The sequence below is a fragment of the Antechinus flavipes genome, chromosome 4 (genome assembly GCF_016432865.1).
Source record: "Antechinus flavipes isolate AdamAnt ecotype Samford, QLD, Australia chromosome 4, AdamAnt_v2, whole genome shotgun sequence".
NCBI classification, from domain to species: domain Eukaryota; kingdom Metazoa; phylum Chordata; class Mammalia; order Dasyuromorphia; family Dasyuridae; genus Antechinus; species Antechinus flavipes.
Window position 1 is genome coordinate 321160097 of NC_067401.1, and position 19653 is coordinate 321179749.

Consider the following 19653-nt stretch of genomic DNA (forward strand, 5'->3'; position numbering starts at 1 on the left):
TGACTCATTTACTAGCTGTATGACCCTGGGCCAGTCACTTATGTTAATCCTTGAGCTCCAGTTTCCTTCTCTTTAAAATAGAGTTGTCACAGGGTTGTGATGGGAAAGGTACTGTACATAGGAATATAAATGCTATACAGTTATTCAAGAGGAAAAGACTGGAGGTAACGAACTAAGTTAAAAAGCTCTTGTAATAAGCTAAGTGTAAAGTGATGAAATTTCAGACCAACATGGTGGCATATTTCATAAAAAGAGACAACCAGATTTAAAAGATATTGTAAAGGCAAGGAGAAAAAAATAGTAGGATGGTGCAGATTATGTGTGGAGGACAGGAAAGGAATAAGTAAAATATGAATCCAAAGCTTCAGACAAGTTATTCTGAGGTGGATAATGCAGGTGACAAAAACAGGGAAGTGAGGAAAGAGACCCAATTTTAGAAAACTCTCTTTAATGGGGATTGGGTAACAGCTAGAGTTGAACAATGTGGACTGGATGAATAAGGGCTAGAAAGTTCCTAATTTTACATCAACTTAACTTGTCTACATTTGAAAAGGTTAGCTAGATAGTATTCCTGGCTCTCCTGCCATCATTACAGGGACCTTAACAGTTGCCCCATAATTGTTATTCCTCTGTTACTAATGCTTTCCACATTTTGAAAAACTAGTCTACAATATCTTCAACCTCTCCATATAAGAGGAGAATAGAAAGGGAGCATGTAGATATTGAATAGTGTAAGGTCATCTTCACATGAGAGTTCTTTCAACTAACTACCTTACAAAAGGTATTTGCCAACTTTATGAAGAGCCACTAGTTGGACCTTTTGCTTTTTATTTCTCCTATGTAAAGCAGAATCCATAAATGGTCCTCCATTTAAAGAGACTAACAGACACATGAAGATAGATTCTGTTAAAATGAGTTATGTATGTTTGCAAAGGAAAGGTTTGGATTTGGGTTTGTTTTTTAATCAAGCCTCTCCATTCCCTGTTTATTGTCCATTTTTGGCTACCATCAGATGAAAAGAGCAAATCCATCTTTCTAACTGGTAACAAAGTATGACCTTTAACTAGCTTTCCTAGGACCATATGCCTGATTTAGCATCTGTGATTCCTGATATAAGACCCCTCCTGGTCCTGAAACTACAGACTCTGTAGTAATCTGAACTGACTGTTAATTCCCTGAGATTTTAAAATCTCACAATAATTACTAGGCCAGGACAGAGAAAATAAGCTTTTTATTAAAGCTTTTTGATGATGATAACAAACAAAGTAGCAATTTCTGGAGTTTTTTTTCCCCAACCAGATGGTAAGGAATTATAAACTTATTTTTGCAGATGCCAAACTACAAATATATTCTCTTCTCCTTTCTTCTTAGGTCACCTCGAGCAGAAATTCGAAATGGAAATAAGTCCTTTGTGTAATCAACAGAAAGATTCAATCCCTAGTATACAAATTGGTAAGCTGGCCTTGAATTTTTAATTTAGTTTGTCATGGACTTACTGCCAGGAGACATGTAATAAATAAACACATCCCTACACAAGTCTACAAAACTGAAAATGGAAGTTTGATAAGATCTCTTTGATTGGTTGAACTCAGTGAGAGAGAAGAATATGAATTGTTGGTTATTTAACTAAATAGTAGGTGTTCAATACTTAAGATATACGCATACAAAGGAAAAATGAAAAACATGGCAAAAGCTTTGCTAAAGAACATGAATTAAGTTACATTAGCTTTACAAGTTAGAATTAAATTTAAAAAAATAGTTTAAAAAAGCTCACAAAATTCAATCCTTTTTTACTTCATCACACTTCTTAATTAAGAGTATCTTAATCCTTAATCATAAGCCTTATGTTATTAAACTTGAAATGTTTATGTAATGGTAGGTATGAAGGAGGAATCCCTGCTATGTTATCAAATTTAACTTTTGTTTTATGACATTTATAACCCTCAGTTGATTTCATGCTCATATCAATTCTTATCATGATTCTCAAGCTTTAAATTTTTTTTTACTTTTATGATTTTTTGTATTATTTATTACTTTCAAAATCTTGTAACTTTTGAAAAAAAATCTAATTTATTTTTACCACAAAGTTAATTTGAAGCTTTCTGAGAGCAGGAATTGTTTCATTTCTTCCTTTTTAGCCCCAGCATTTAGTGCACTATCCATATCCAACTCTTCATGATCCCATGGACTATAGCACACCAGGACTTTCTATCTTTCAAAAACTGTCCAAGTTCATGTTTATCACACTAGTATCTATCCTCTGCTTTCTCTTTTTCCTTTTGTCTTCAATTTTTTCCAACATGAGGGTCTTTTCCAATGAGTCCAATCTTCTCATTATGTTACCAAGAAATGTAAGTTTCAGTTTTAGAATTTAAACTTACAATGAACAGTCTGAATCAATTTCTTCAAATATTGACTGAATTAATCATGCTGTCCAAGGGACTCTCCAAAGTCTTCTCCAGCACCACAAATGGAAAGCATCAATTCTGCAGGACTGTGCTTTCCTTATACTCACAGCCATACATTGCTCCTGGAAATACCAGTGCTCTGACACTGCAGACCTTTGTCAGCAAGGTGATGACTCTGCTTTTTAGTATAGTATCTAGATCTGCCATAGCTTTCCTTCCAAGGAGCAAGCATCTTTTAATTTCATGTCTGTAGTTAGTCAGTCATTGTCTGCAATAATATTTTGAGTCCTATGATATAAAATCTGATACTGCTCCCAATTTTTCCCCTCTATTTGAAAGGAAATGATAGGACCAGTTGCAGAGATCTTAGTTTTCTGTTTGTTTTTTTTGTTTTTGTTTTTGTTTTGTTTTGTTTTGGGGGGGGGGGAGGCAGAGGAGCTGGTATTAAACGTCCAGCTAGTTTTTACCCTCTCCTCTTTTATCCTCATTAAGAGGCTTCTATTCCCCTTTACTTTCTGCCATGAGAGTGGTATCATTTGTTATTTCTTCCTGCAGCTTTAAATCTGGTTTTTCACACGATGTGCTCCGCATATAAGTTGACAATATACAACCTCATCATACTCCTTTTCCAATATGAAACCAATCAATTCCATGTTCAATTCTAACTGTTGCTTCTTGGTCCACATTCAGATTCCCAGGGAGACTAGAAAGATGATCTGGTACTCTTATCCCTTTGTCACATTTTGTTGTGATCTACACATTCAAAAGCTTTAGTGTTGTCAATGAAGCAGAAGTAAATGTTTTTTCTGGAATTCCCTTATGCTTTCTCCATAATCCAGCAAATAATGGCAATTTGGTCTCTTCTGTCTCTTTGAAAACAAGCCTGCTCTTCTAGCACTTCTTGGTGTACACACTGCTAAAGCCGCATTTGGAGAATTTTAAACACAACCTTGCTGGCATGTGAACTGAGATCCATTGTTCAGTAATTCCTTAGCATTCTTTAGGTTTGGACAATGAATTTTGAGTTTTCCAAATTTGCTGGCATATTAAGTGCAGCACTTTACATTATCATCTTTTAGGATTTTAAATAGCTTCCTTGGAATTACATCACTTCTACTTGCCTTACTGTTAACAATGCTTCTTAAAATCCACTTGATTTCATTCTCCAGGATGTTTAGTTCTCAATCAGTAACCAGACTATCATGGTTTTAGGTAATGTTAAGATTTTTCTTGTATAATTCTTTTGTGTATTCATGCCACTTCTTCTTAATCTCTTCTGTTTTTATTAAGTTTCGACCATTTTTGGTTTTTATCATGAAACATTCTCTTAATATCATAAGTGCTTTCAAACAAAATGCTCACAGAATGAATGAATGAATGAACTCAAAACAGAAGTAGACATTCTATCATTCTTTTGAAATATTAACTTTTCAAAACTAGCCATTGTATGTAGAAGTTTTTGAAGGGTAAATTCAGATGGTGATAGGAGAAAAGAATTACCACCTTAATGGTGATAAGTAATAAAGAGGAGACTGGGATCCTGGGTAAAGACTAGAAGTCACAAAAGAACATCCCTTCTTCAACTTTTGGAACATATAATCAGGTGGAAACAGCAACAATAACCCCCTTTTCCCTGGTGCTCTGATGTTTTACAAAGTACTTTCCTTAAAAAAAACACAAAGAAGTAGCTTATGCAGATTTTATTATCAATTAGTAATTGTTTCTAAAAGAAAAATTCCCTTCCCCTTTGACTCTCCCTGAACTATTATCCACATTCAGTTCACCACTATTATTTCCCCATCCCTTTCTCTTCCCTCTCCTTAATTGTGACCTTTAGAACCCTCAATCTCTCAGTGACATTTTCTTCAAACTAGATCATCTTTTGATACTTTTTGCATCTTGTGCTCAATGAGATCTGATTCTTTGGAAAATGTTCTCTACCTATCAATTCTAACAGTTTTTTCTTTTCTCATATTCCTAACACACTGAGACAGAGGATTTGGGAAGAGGGAGGCCGACACATTCCTTGTCTTCATGCAACAAATTCCTTTCTTCTGAGGTTCACTCAATGGATGCATGTCACCTATATATCTATATATAAATATTTTATGGCAAGAACTGATGGGCCTTCAAGTTACGTTCCTTCCTTTCTCAAATAGTTCATTACCTGCCTTATATCTCTACCCTTATACTTTGAGAATTTATGTTGATATTCCTTTTCCAGCCTCTCAATCAACTTTCTCAAAACGAGGAACTTTTACCTTCATTTCAACTGCCCATAGAGCCAATAATATTTTAAATTGCACTATCATATATAACTGTGTTATTAGGTGATCCTCGACTTTGACATCTCCTCTCTTTGATCTTCATCTATTTTTCTACCTCACCATTAGCCTCACTCTTCCTAAAACTATTATTTATTTATCCTCACCATAATCTCCATTCTAATCTTTTTCCCTTGTCCATCAATTTTGCTCTGGTCTCATTTTCCTTCTTTCACAGTCATGACCCTATAATTATCCACTTCAATGCACTACCTTCTCCTCTGGAATTTCTTACCCCTTTGCTCTTCTGCCATCTAAACCCTACCATTCTCAACCCTGGATCACCTCCATCTCACCTTTCCATCATCTTCTCTGCTTCTACTTCTGAAATTTCAAAACCTATTGGAGGGAGTCACATCACTGTTTTCCCCCTGCATCTACCACAAATTCATATTATCTTTTACACTGTAATCCTTTTATTCTTTCTTTCCTTTTTTTTTTTTTTTTTTTTGCTGAGGCAATTGGAGTTAAGTGACTTGCCCAGGATCACACAGCTAGGAAGTGTTAAATGTCTGAGATCACATTTGAACTCAAATCCTCCTGATTTCAGGGCTAGTGCTCTATCCCTGCAAAACCTAGCTGCCCCTGGTCTTCTCAGAGACTATTCCACTCCTCTTTTTATCAGATGTCTTTGCCTTAGTTAAGGTCATTCATCTCCTACCTCTTCAGGGAGGGCTCTTCTTTCTCCACATTCTCTTCCTTGGTGATATTGACTTCTTCCCTGAGTTCACATATCATTTCTACACAAATGACTTTTTTTTTTTAACAAATGACTTTTAAAGTTAGATATCTAACCCTAACCTTCTTGGATTTCTATCCCTTGTTATTGATTACCTTCAGGACATTACTATCTAAGGATTGTTCCATAAGTGTCTCAGATTCAATATAGAGCAGGAAGGGATCTCAGTGATCAACAATTTTAAAATTGAGACCCAAGAATAAGTTGCCCAGTGTTATGCATTTAATGTTAGCAAAAGATTTTAATCTAAGCCCTGGCATACCAAAACATGGTATCACTTGCCCTTGTAGTCTTATCATAACCTTATTTAAATTCTGTGTTTTTCCAGGTTTTATGACCCATATTGCTGAACCACTCTTCAAGGAATGGTCCCATTTTACAGAAAACAGTCCACTGGCTGAAAATATGCTAAGCAATCTCACAAGGAACCTGGTCAATTGGAAAAGTTTACAACACACACAACCCAGCAGTGGTGGTGACAGTCATAGCAACAAGATCAATGAGCAAACAGACCAAGGGACTGAAAATGAAGAGCAGAGTACAAATGAAGGAGACACTCCATAATAGGAGCCCTTCCCTCTTCCCTTTGACACTGCGATCTTCTCTCTGCTAGTCAGGATGAAGTTTGAAATCTCAGTGTGCACAGGGCCATCGAGAATATGAAAGGAAACAGAATCTCTAAGGGTGTCCTTGTCAATAAACCCAGACTGTTTCTGGGTTTTTGTTCCTGTGCTCTTTTGATCCCCTCCATCCCCATTTTTCTAAGTGTATCAAAGCCATTTGTCACTTCTGATCATTAGCTGCTTGAGTGAGGAACTCCGTTCAATAAGTGCTGAGACTGGTCCCAGGAACAGGCTTCGCAACTATCAGGGGAAGATTGGAGATGAAGGAAGGCATTCTTGGCCACAAACTCCATTTGCCCTTGGTCATACTGTGACATGCAGCAGTTCATAGGTCCAGAGCACTGGACAATTTTTTTAAAATCTGGCCATTGAGCTGCACAATAAACCACCAGCAAATCTGGAACTCAGAGGACATTGGTTTTAAGTGTGTGAGCAAAAAGAGGGCAAGAGAAAGAATCTTTTATTTTAATAATAATAATTATAATAATAATAATAAACCTTTTTAACTTTTATATTCTGTGCACTAGACAAAGGATCTAAAACTCTGGACTAAGATTACTCACTCTATCCAACCAGTCCCAGAGGAGGCTCGTTTTTGTTAATAATTTTTATGCCACTTTACATTAAGAGACTGGCATCTTCTCAATTTAAGGAACAGTCATTTCCTGTCAGATCTGCAGGGAAGATGTTGTACAGTCTATTCCTTTGCACCATTAACCAATCTGTCATTTTTGATGCTTCCATTTCAATGACATGTTTATATTCATGCATGTACATTTCTTGTAAATATAAGGCGCTACTGATTTCCATGCCAAAATCCATAAGTATTATGGGATTGCTACCTGTATAAACAATAGCACTGTGAACAGAATATTGTTAGTTTTAATACAAGAGAAAGCATTTGTAAATATGGTATAGAGTTTATTAATACACTATTGTTTGCAGAGAAAGGCCTTAACTTTAATCACCTTTCATCTTCTGAAAGCTTCCTGAACTCATGTCCTCTCAACTGCCTTTCCATGCCCATCATTTTCGCTTTTCCCGCTGAGATCATAAAACAAAACTGTATAATAATCTTTTTAAGAGAGTTTTTGGAAACTTCACATGCATTCCACTCAAGACCATAGTGTTTGATCTATGGCACCTGACATCACTTTCTCAGATGAATGAGATCCTTCACAAAGCCTGGAGTAATTTTTCAACACAGCAATGTTACCCATTATATTTTGACAAGTCAACTGACATGCTTATGTTTCTTAAGACTCTTGCTATGGGCTACGGCAGTCAGCAATCTTCACAGGAGACTTAGCAAGTTTCCCAGACCACCTATGACTCTACCACCATTTACTAATTTGGGGATTCCATGCTTTTTACACCTATGAAGTTGTCAGTTATGGCTACAGTACCAAAGTATGCCTTCATTATGGTTTGGATTCATTTCTTTGGTCTTCAAGTAGCTGTTTTTTATTTCTTCATTTCACAAAAACATTCACTCCAACTGTTTCAGTTGAAGGGTGTCATTTAAAAAAAAAAAAAAAGGAAAACATTTTGTTTTCCTTCAAGTCTTTATTCTTCCTGTCGAAGGTCACTGGCTAATTATAGCTTTGGCTAGAATAGTCACCTTAAATTGTTCTTTTTAGTTCCAATGTATTTTTTTGCAAGGATTTGCACGTTAAATCAATTATGGCATTCTACTCCTCTTGCCAAGTTCTGTGCATTGAGCTGTGTGGCTGCACAAGTTCTAGCTTAAGTCATGTTAGATGAAAATAAGACTTTTTTTTTTTTTATCTTTTCAGCAACACTACTGGGAAAAAAAAAAAAAAAGACTATATCTGCCATCACTAAACTGTGTCTGAATTCCCAGCTATGGCCAGCTCAATCTTATTTTCTAAAATGCAGTAGTTCCCTCTCGTTTTATGTAATGTAAAAAAATTAGAGAGATGAACTAGTTATAATGAGCTTCTTTGGAGAGAGGTGAGAACCTAGCAGAATTATAAGTTTGATAGAAAATTTAGGAATATGGGATGTCTTGGTATCATAACAAAAGAAACTACCCGGTAGTCTAATCTAATTCAAGTTATGAAAACTGTATAAAATGGATGAATGTCGCATTGAAGTTCATGAAAAAGTTAAGTATGAGGAGAGGGCACTGTTGCAAATGTTGCAAAGAGGGCATTGTTGTTGTTATTGACTTAATAACAATAATTCAATGTGTTCTTTACTATGTCTGGACTTAGTGAGACACTGGTAAGTGAAAGGTTGGATAGGCTCTTCCTCCCAAATCTCTCAAGTCTACCAATTTTAGTTGGATGTTGTAGAGAAGGCTTCTGAATAGCCTATTATTTAACATCTTTAAGTTCATACAAAAATTATGGGGCTAATAGAGATTTGAAAAGGTGAGATCTCTTTATAGCTAGATATGTGACTTCTTTGTATTTAAAAATGCCTCATGTTTAAATTATAATTTAAATAAATGAATAAGGTTTGTGGGGTGGTGTTTTTATTTTTAATAGTATCTTGAGTCATAAATATAAACCTTAGAATTTGGGGCAAGGAAAGAGGATGCCACAGTTAAAAATCATGAACCTGGCTTCCAGAATAAAGATTGTGAGCAAATTGAACCATGGTGCATGAGCTAGATAGCACTGACTGTCAGTTACTCAGTGCCTGCTTGTCTACTTTGTAAATTCTGTTTTCCTAATTGCATGTTGTTTAAAAATTGCCTAGCATTAGCATCTCCAATAGAAGATGGCAAAGAAAGGAGGTGGCAAAATTAAAATCTCTTCTAAGATGCTTTTCACATTAGCTATTTTCATAGAATGCTCCACTCAGAAGGGAAGCTTAAGAATATTATTAGTTACAAGGAAAGTTCTGGATTCATTGGATTTTATTTGTGCTATTAGTGTTCCACTCTGCCATGGTCCATGAATCCTCAAAAGCTGACCCTCATTTCTTTGGAAGAGAGAAATCAAAAGGCTAGAAAAGCTAAAAGTAAAATCAAGTTGAAAAAGAACAGCTTGCCAGATGAGATTAATTTGACTGTTTTTCTCTATTCTGGTAGCAGTGAAGAAATAATCGATCTAGGTAGGCATTCACAGGCACTATTCTAAATTCAAGTGAAGATTATGCTCCTTTCCAAATTTTTTAAGGGACCGTAATAATAACCAACTATTTTGAAATACCATGTGATAATCCCTATTACAGTCTGTTTGTAATGATAGATACCTATTAACTGAGTAACACTTTGGAATTGACTCATTTTCGTGAGCTTAGATCTCACCTAGATTTATGAGGCAAAATACTAAAACATGCTCCTTTTGAACAAGCTCCTCAATGGGTACCTTTGAAATTTCAAAAACAGCAATTTTGTCCAACCTTGGATTCTCCAGTCATTGGATATTCCAGATGAATAGTGAAAAATAAAGATAATTCATATAAAACTTCTATGCTATGTAAATAGTCTACTTCTCACAAACACACTCTTTTCAAAGGATCAATTTGTCAGTTTCATTGGGGAGGCTGCAACTGGAAAAGATGATTCCTCAGATCCTCAAATTTGATCTCACTTAACACTTTCTAGCTGTGTGACCCTAGGCAAGTCACTTCACCCCAACTGCCTCAGTAAAACAAACAAAAAACCAAGAGTACTTTTTCCCCATCCTACACTTGAGAATCTCCTATAGGATAAACAAAACAGTAAGCCAAATTCCCCACTTAAGAAAAGCTGAGAAATAAAGGTGCATTTGATTATGCAATTATGCCCAAGATCATTTTAAGAACTACTTGTTGAGAATATTATTTTGCATATCAGAATCATAGTCCCCTAAAGATAACCACTGCCCAAATCTCTCCAGAAATTAGATAGAAAAAAACATTACACTATGTGTTGTTTCCTCACATACCTTGGTGCCTTTCTATTTAATCATTCCAGATCCGGTTTTTTTTTCCCCCAAACTTTATAGTCAAATTTCTACAGATTTCTTAAAAGAACAAAAAAATCATGAATTGTTTACAAGGAAAAATGTCTTTTCTTTTACTCTCAGATATTCTATACCAGGAAATAATAAACAATAGTGAAAATCTAGTGTTCTAATGTGAAGGTCAGGCAAGCTTTTCAAAAGTGCATTTGGACCTATCTGAACCTTGAACATCTCTGGAGCTAAGCCAAATGGGAAAAGACAGATTTGTCTGTCCTTAGATATAGCCTGCTAATAGAGTTAATGAAGATAAAGTCTAGCTAATCAAAACAGCTGATGTTTTGCTTGTCAGTAGTGTTATACTGAGCATGGTATTGTACAATTTAACTTCCAAAGATTCCCATTTAGATTACCCTAAGCCTTGAGAATCTTTAAACTTCTAATTTAGAAATAATTTTTCAAAGAGGCAATTAACCATAACAAAAAGAAAATTTTAAATGCTAGGCAAATAGCAGCAAAGAGTTGGATTTTTCCCCATTTATTTTACATTGGGAAACCTGCCTAGTTAACTAGAAAAGAAAAAAAATCATTACCTTGAATTTAATTTTTTTAACTTCTTTGTCCAGTTGATTAAACAAATCCCTAAAATTTCTTGCTCAAATTACAACTAGGAAAATTATCACTTACTGGTCTCTATTCTTGCCAATGCCATTGGTCTCCTACAGTATAGAACACTAGAATCAAGTATGAAAAAAAGGCTTTCCCAAAAAATGATCTTTTAAAATATAATTAGAATATATTTCAATATTTATGTTAGTGGTATATGAACCAAAGCAATTATCCAATTGAGTTATGTCTTTACTCAGATTCTCTTCCATCATAAGAAATACTAGAATATCTCAGGAACCCCTTGACAACAGGTGCTTGATGATTAGATTGTCTTGAGTACCTCCTGAATTCCACATTTACTGTCCCCAAAGAAAGAATTCAATTATACATGATATATAGTTCTACAGAGACACACATTTCAAAGAGGCTTCTCAATGTTCATTGTCTGTATGTCAGACTGTATGTCAGACAGTTGTACAGAATAAAACTTATTTTAAAAATTATGCTTAGTTAAAAGAAAAAAAACCTAGAAATGGAGCAAAAGAATTACTGCTTGTACTTCCTAGACATACAATTGAGAATGAAAATACTTGAATACTGACAATATAAGGAATTTTACCCCTATTTGTCATTTGAGATTTTTGATGGAAGTCAGATTTTTAGAAGGTTTAGGTTAGAGATTATTATCAATTTATATATCTCACACATCCTGACAATAGCCTGAAAATTTTTAGGATATAGCACTATAACCCAATTAACATTTTGCTTTTGTTTTTAAGGGGTAAAAAAACTCCAAAGAAATTGGGGATCCATCTCTGGTTCTTTGGTAACATTCATTCTTCCCTTGTAGTTAAAGCAAGATAGTCAGTTTATATCATGCCTTTGACATGATGATTTTAGTCATCAAATATTCTGTAAATGTAGGCCAGGAAAAAAAAAGAGGTAATTAAGGGAGGGAATTAGAGATATGGGGTCTAAATTTCACAACTTTAATTGGATGCAGCCGAGTTACTTTTTTACATTAAACAAGAATTTGTCTCCTTTGTCTTCTGTCAGTAAGCATCAAAAACAGAGAAATCTGGTTCTATTTGTTTTCTGACTTTGCTAAAGACGACTATGAATATAACCCTAGTTGTTTAAAAAAAAAAAAGTTTGGGACACATTTATTCATGTATAATGCTACAGTATCCAAGTTTTCATTACAAGCATATTCAAGTGAGTTCCTGAGTATGAAAGCATCAGTTGCTAAGATGCACTGAACTAAAAACTATGTAATTAATATAGATGATTTTTTTGATCACCAAAGGTAAGCAGTTGAAAGCCCATCTGAATGATGAGATAAAAGACAAGTCATCTTTTCGTGGAAAAGATAAAAACAGCAAGAATGCTGGCATGTTAAATCACTTCTCTCATGTTTAAATAAAGGAAGTGTATGTCATGTCCTTTAATATTTCTATTTAGCCAACAAAGAAGATGAAATTCACTATTCTTTCTATGAGCAAGTATGTGTGTAATTTTTTTCAGCAGTAGATAAATGAAAAGAAGTCCTAAATGAAAGAAGTTTAGAAAGAGCTTTTTGGTTACCAATTTCTACCTCCCTCCCACTTTTTCACTTGAAATCAAATTTTTCTAACACTCAGAGTCAATCACCAAGCTTATGAGAATTTCAGTACTAATGAGAAAGTCATGCATATGGGAAGAAAAAAGTCACTTATAAAAAAAATTTAAAGTTAGTGTTTGCACAGTTGTCATCAGTGTGGGAATCAATTCCATAGGGATTTCATTATTAATAAAAACAAACTAAATTTATTTTGTGGTCTCAAGAGAAACCATAGCTTTCAAAATAAATGGAGTTTGGAACACAAAAAAAAGTTAGCTGATGGGATTTCAAAAGTTCTCGATCTTAAAAAAAAAAAACAACAGAAAAAACTGGACAGCTTTTCAAATTCACGGTGCTCTCAATCAATGAAATCATTAAAGCCTAGTGGAAAAATATAGTTTAGATAGATCCTGTGGAAACAGGAAAACCATATTGTGACAAAATTCTATATGGTAGGCTTAGTTCAGATGCTTAGGAAAAGACCAGAAAAAAGTTTCTCCATCTGTTAAGATATGAAGTGTCCCAAAAGTTTTTATGCAGCTTTAAAATTTATTAAGTAACTCAGAAGTATAAATACTACAAATTTTCAAAAAGAACATGTTAAAGGTTATTTAAAATTTTTAAATACTTATATGATTCTTATTAAAATTCAACATAACTGTCTTGTGTCATGGTTCTAGGCAGTTTTCAAACTGTAAAAACTCTAATTGAACTTTGTAAAAACTAAGTGAAATAAAATTTAATTTTCAAATGATATTTTTGTATGTTTGTGGCATATACTTCTGAAGTTATTAAAACTTAAATCTGCACTAAGAGTTTTGGGATGCCTTATATCACATGAGGTAGTATAATATAATGGAAAAAGAGCATTCAATTCATAGCCAGAAGAAATGAACTCAAATCTCAGTATAGTTCAGTATAGTCTGCATGATCTTGGACTTGTCACTTAATTCCCCCAATCTCAGTTTCCTTATTTACAAAATGGTGTGGAGAGGATTAGAGGGGAAAGAGAATAAAGACTATGTAACTGATAACTAAGGCCCTCTTCTAATTATAAATCTTATGTAAATAAATTCATTTTAGAGGTCTACAAGGGTTTAGTAACAAAAATATTTTATTTCTAAATAACTCATCTACATACTTCCAAAGTTTTCTTTTAACTCAAAACTCAACAGAATATCGTCTGCCTTAATAGCACATCTGCAATTAATATGATTTAATCAACATTCATTCATCCCCAAATAATAACTTATAAAAGTAATAATAAGTCTCCCAACTATGGAGAGAGGGTATTCCATATGAATGGAGATTTCTCAAAACAACTCATTGAAAGGGGATTGAACAGAATAATATTATTGGATTCTTTTTCTGTTATATTCTATATCATAAAACAAGTAGTGAGAATGAGATTATTTGACTAGAGAGTTCATATACAGCTGGGCTTTGAATCAGGAAGACAAATTCTGCCTCCAACATTTAATTAGCTGAACGATCCTGACCAAGTCACTTAATCTTTCAAACTCAGTTTCCTTATCTGTAAAAGGAAGAGGTTGAAGTTGAAGGTCTCTAGTCTCTTTCAGCTCTTAAATGCATAATTCTGTGATTCTATGAACTACTGCAGGGGTCCTCAAATTTTTAAATAGGGGGCCAGTTCACTGTCCCTCAGACTGTTGGAGGGCCGGACTATAGTAAAAACAAAAACTTTGTTTTGTGGGCCTTTAAATAAAGAAACTTCATAGCCCTGGGTGAGGGGGATAAGCATCCTCAGCTGCCGCATCTAGCCCACGGGACATAGTTTGAGGACCCCTGAATTTTTAAGGGCTAATATGATAACTTCAATATTTCCAAAATCTCATATCTATTGAAGGCATAATTGCTCTTTTTTTGTTATAAATTTATTATTTATTCTTCATGTAAGGTAGTTGGTCCCTCCTCTCAGAAACACATTATCCAGAAAGGAACAGAGACCCCTCACATTTGTAATACTCTGGCATAAATATTCGATACATGAAAATTTCCCGTGTAAAACATAAAAGATCTGACCAGAATTAAAATAAATTATCGAAGTGTTTTCATTTAAATCAGTTTATTTGTTCTAACCATATTGTGAAACAACACACATATACACACACATATGTATACACATATTAGAGGGGTGTACACATAATGTGATGCCATATCAATCTTGCTGAAAGCATTAGATTATGTGAAAATGTCATGACTTTTCCACAATAAAGTCAAGAATATAATTAAGAGGTTTAACTTTTTTTTTCAAATTCGATACTATAAAACATTTATAAATTCAGAAAAAGGCAACTAATAAAAAGGAAATTACAGAGGATGAGGCTGTTTCTGGTTTATCATGAAAGACAGAAAGTACTTGGGAAAAGTTTCTGTGGCATTTGCTGGGAAAGGGCAATTTATTCTTTCAAGAAGAAATAGAGAGACTGGGAGAGGGCGGGAGGGAAGGAAGGAAGGAGGGAGGAAAAGAAGGAAGGACAGAGCAAAGGAAGGAAGGAGGGAGGGAAGGAAGGAGGAAAGGAAAGAAGGAGGGAGGAAAGAAAGGAAGGAAGGAGGAAAGGAAGAAAAGAAGGGAAGGAGAGAGAGAAGAAGAAAGGAAGAGAAGGAGGGAAGAAAAAAGGAAGAGAGAGAGGGAGGAGGACAAAAAAAAAAGATGAGAGAATAACAGGTGGAAATGAAAGCAACCTTATGGGGATCCTCGGTTATTTTTTTTTTAATGAGATAAGTCCCTTTTGGATAAGATAATTAAAGTTAAAAAAACAAGTTAGCCACAAAAATGCAAACTTCCTCAAGACCTTAACCTGTCACTGAATGGGGTTTAAATTAAGCAAAATAAAATATTTTTTTTTAATTTTAAGAAAGAATGAAGAGAGGAAAGGAAAGACCCAGAGATAGAGACAGAGACAGAGGCAAAAAGAGACCAGGATAATGACAGAAGGATAAGGAGTTCGTTAGCAGAAAGAAGAAAAAGAATTCTATTTTCATCCATATTCATTCTTTATCAATCTTTTCTCTTCTTTCCTTTTTTCTTTTCTTTCTTCCCTTTTTTTTTCCAAAGGGGAACAAACCTACCAGTGTTGGTCGACTAAGAACAATAGAATAGTATCTTTTGCTCATATTCAATATTTCATCTTGTTTGCTTTTTAAACTGTAACATTATCTTAAGTGCTTTTGACATTTGACAGCAAAAACAGCAGCTGACATAGAAAAAGACAGATTTTTCAATTCAGTTTAATTAAATAAACATTTAGTAGCCCTGATAAGATGTTCAAGTTCCAAGAGAGATACTATATGGACACACAAGTAAATGTAATAAGAGATAGAATGTGATAGAGGGGAAAGAAGAAGTTCAAAAAAGTGCCCTAGAAACATATCAGGAATACCTTCATGAATTCAATGGTACATGAAGTGGCTCTTGGGCAGGAAAAAGAAAAAAAAAAGATGTGGAGGATGTTAGGGAAATGACATAGTGAATATAGCACACTGAGCTCGAAGTCAAAGGGACCTGATTTCAAATCTCCCCACAGACACTTGCTAGTTGTTTTTCCCTGGGCAAGTAACAATCTCTTTTTACCTCAGTTCCTTCATCTGTAAAATAAAAAGAGCTGGACTAAAACTTCTTCTATGTCCCTTCCTGTTCTAAGTCCTATGTGTTTTTCTCATCTAAATAAATACAAATAGATGCAAGTAAGAGTAGGATGAGATCAGAGACAGCTGGTATTCAAATTTGGCTGAAACAGAGTATAAGGGTTGGGGGGAGGAGAGACACGGAGAGGGGGAAGATTCAAATTAGATTGAAAAGGGAAATTAAAGCCAGATTGTGAAGATCTCAAATACTAGGCTGGGAGATTTTATTTTATCCTAGGTGCAATAGAAAATCACTGAACATTTGTAGTTAAATATTCTGCTTTTCTTTAGAGAGCTGTAGATGCTAACAAATACTATATGTTAAGAAATCACACCTAATTTAGGAATAAAGAGCAAGGAATCATTTATGCCCATATGTCAGAAGGCAACCAGCCAAAGAAACGAGGCACAAAAACCTCAAACAACATCTCTAAGGAAAGAGTGAGGCTTCTCTTCCAACCAATCAGGCAACAGTTGGGTGCTGAGAATCAGGGGTCAGGATGAGAGGCAGTCAGCCAAGAGACCTTTGCCCCAGCTTCTGAAAGGAGAGCCAAACCAAAATTGATGAAAACAGAGAGCTTGCTGTTCAAAGCAACAGCTATCCAGTCTTCTAGGCTTTGGATGAAAGGGAAAAGAATAATAAATTTGAAAAACAAAATGGAGTTGGTTCCAAACTAACCAACTTAATGCTTCTTGAATGACTGAAAATATTATGTTATCAATGATTTAAAATAATATCGAAAGATTATCAGTAAGAAATAGGGAGTTTCTGCCAGACCTCCAAACAGATTTTTAAAAGTCAGCAATACAGCATACAGAACTTAGATCAAGCCCCAATTCTTACCTACAGTTTCAGTTCACATCCACTTTAAGAATACATGAGGAATAAGGAGTCAAAAAAACTAATAAATACAACTTACTTCTTCCTACATTAATTCTAAAGAAAGAAAGGATTTTCTTCCCATCAAAAAGCACAGGCTTCAACACATCCTAAGTTGACACTGCTAATGTTTAAGAATGAATCAGCTCTTAAGATTTAAAACTTAGACTTAAGGGGGACTACTTCTTTGCCTTTAAATTCAAATATGCTGCTCAGAAGCTCCTTGGCTTCTTGGAGTTTCTACTAAGAATTTGAGACAGGTGAGTAATCTTTGTAAACCCCACAACTTCTGCTTATTAATATAAAATGTAGATAGGACTCTGAGGTAATCTAACACTACCAAAAATATCTCTGGTTTCAACCAGCTTAAATTTGCAAATTGAATTCTAAGTGATTAATCAACAACATTGCCTCATCAAATTGCAAAAATACAGAGCAAAACAATTTGTAGAAATAAATCTTGGTGAGAAGCTCCTTTATGTAAAATCAACTGCACAATATTAAAGGATGAAGGAGAAATATCAAACTCCTTTATCTATCAAATAAAGCCACTATATTTGATCTCTAATTTCATAATCCCTAAAGTGCTATATGAAGAAGTAAAAATAATTTTAATTATAATGCTAGCATTTAGATAGCATTTAGAGGATTTCAAAGTTCTTTGAAAACATCGCATTTTATCTTCAGCCATTCTGAAATATAGGAGCTCTTAGAATCTCCCATTTTACAGAGAGGAAACTAAGGCAAACAGTGTGTGTGTGTGTGTGTGTGTGTGTGTGTGTATATATAATAAAGACATATAAGTGAGACATGAGCAAAGAGGGGTATTTTGGATTGGAAAATTACCCCTAATGGTGAATAGAGCCATAGGAGAACTTCCCAGTATCAAAGGCAGAATTGATTTTATTATGGGACCAAAACAGGAAAATTGAGAGAGAGATGCATATGGTAAATGACAAGCAGAGAAGGCAGCTAAAGAAAAGATGCAAAATAAAGCCTGGATAGAGACATACATACATGTCAGACCATCCGCAGTGGTTCTCAAACTCTTTTTCTCAGTATCTTTACGGTATTAACAACTATTGAGAAAATGTCCAAAGAGTTTTTGTTTATATAGGTTACATAATAGATATTTGTCATAAATAGAAAAAAAACTAATTTTGAATTTGTAGACTCTCTGAAAGGATTTCAGAAACCCTCCAGGATTCACTGCACCACACTTTAAGAACCACTGAAGGCATTCAACAATCAGGAGAGTTAATCTCCAGAGCAAGAGCTTCACAGCTGAATGGAGTACTCCAGGGCATAGTTTCTGGTCCAGCACCAAGCAGACTGGTTAGAATATGGCCAAAGAATAATTTCATTGAATAGAATTGAATGAAACTGAATGGGAAGGCCAACAAGAATGGAACAACAAATTGGAAGGACATATTTTTTGCATGTGTTGAGGAATGGATCCTCAAGATACTACATAAAAAGGAAAATAACAAAGGCTTGGGAAAATTCTTGGATATTATTACCAAAAAAATGACAAAGAATATGAATAATTACCAACTCACACCCATTTTCACATCTCGACAAAAATCTTTATGAAAATAGTCTTTAAAATATACATCAATGACAACCTTGAGAAGGAAATGGGACATTTTTCATTATAACACACTACAATAAACCACATCTTTGCAATTCACTTGATTGAAAAGGAGAAATGATAAAAGATCCCACTATATTATTTGTTAACTATAAATATACATTATATAAAATTTTTCCCACTTGATAGAGTTCTCCAACAACAAGGAATCTTCCAAGTTTATGTCAAAATCATGTAAGATTCCTGAAAGATGTCACAACAAACAAAATTGTGTCCTATAGCCTTTGGAATATTAAAATTAAACAATGCTTATTATTATCCTAAGGAAATAGCTACTGATTCAGTTGGACCAAAATGGATTATCATGAATCAATTTAAATTAAATCAAAAAGGAAGACTGGACTCAGATTATAAACGGTCATAAAGACCAGGTTAAGGATCTTCAAACTAGGTGACAATTTGTGAAATATGTTGCTGTAGAGATTATTTTTCATTTGGGAGTAGAACTAGATGGCCACTGAAGTCCCAATGCTAAAATTTTATGATTCTCTGATTCTTGCTGCAATTACCTTTTTCCATGTTTTTCCAGTTTTTGCTATGGGAATAGTCAAATCAACACTACTATTGCTACTGGAAAGGATATCCCAATCTACTGCCTTATAGTTTCTCCTAATCAGCCTGTGACTTCCCAGACCAAAAAACTCTTTCCTAGTCATCACTTCACTATATATGTTGTCTTTCCCTATTAAAATGTAAGATTCTTGAGGGCAGGAATTGACTTCTCTTTTGTACTGTTCTCAATTAGTACAAATAATGAATCTCATGTAACGGCATTATTTGAATTCCCACTATTTCCACTGGTCTTGAACTAATTACTATATTTACATAATTATAACTTCAACTTGTGAGAATTCATATAGACACAACCAGGGATTCATTATTTGCACTAATTGAGACCTAGTTATCTTTGCATTTCCAATACTTACAATGCCTAGCAATTATTAAGTACTTAATGAATGCTTTTTCATTCAATGATTTATTATAGAGGCCTACAGACAATCAAAGCCTGATTTGACTCAGAAAACAATCTTTTTAAGGGGCACATATACATTCATTCTTAGCTTCTACAAACTTCTCCCAAAGATACTATGTTATATTCCTTATTACATGTTCCCTTCCTACTGGAAACTGAATGGATGCCCATCAGCTAAAGAATGGCTGAATAAGTTATGATATATGAATGTTATGGAATATTATTGTTCTGTAAGAAACAACCAGCAGGATAATTTCAGAAAGGCCTGGCGAGACTTACAT

General features: G+C 34.5%; 1 protein-coding gene across 2 annotated transcripts in view; it reads left to right on the forward strand.

Annotated features, from left to right (window-relative positions):
• The window catches only part of PDE7B (phosphodiesterase 7B), a 443919-nt gene extending 429618 nt beyond the window's left edge, over positions 1-14301 (forward strand). For both annotated transcript variants that reach the window (XM_051997817.1, XM_051997816.1), the window contains 2 exons: positions 1372-1452; positions 5800-14301. In XM_051997817.1, coding sequence (XP_051853777.1) covers positions 1372-1452; positions 5800-6035 — 317 coding nt within the window. In that variant the 3' untranslated portion in view covers positions 6036-14301. The remainder of the gene's footprint in view (positions 1-1371; positions 1453-5799) is intronic.
• The last annotated feature ends 5352 nt before the right edge of the window (positions 14302-19653 follow it).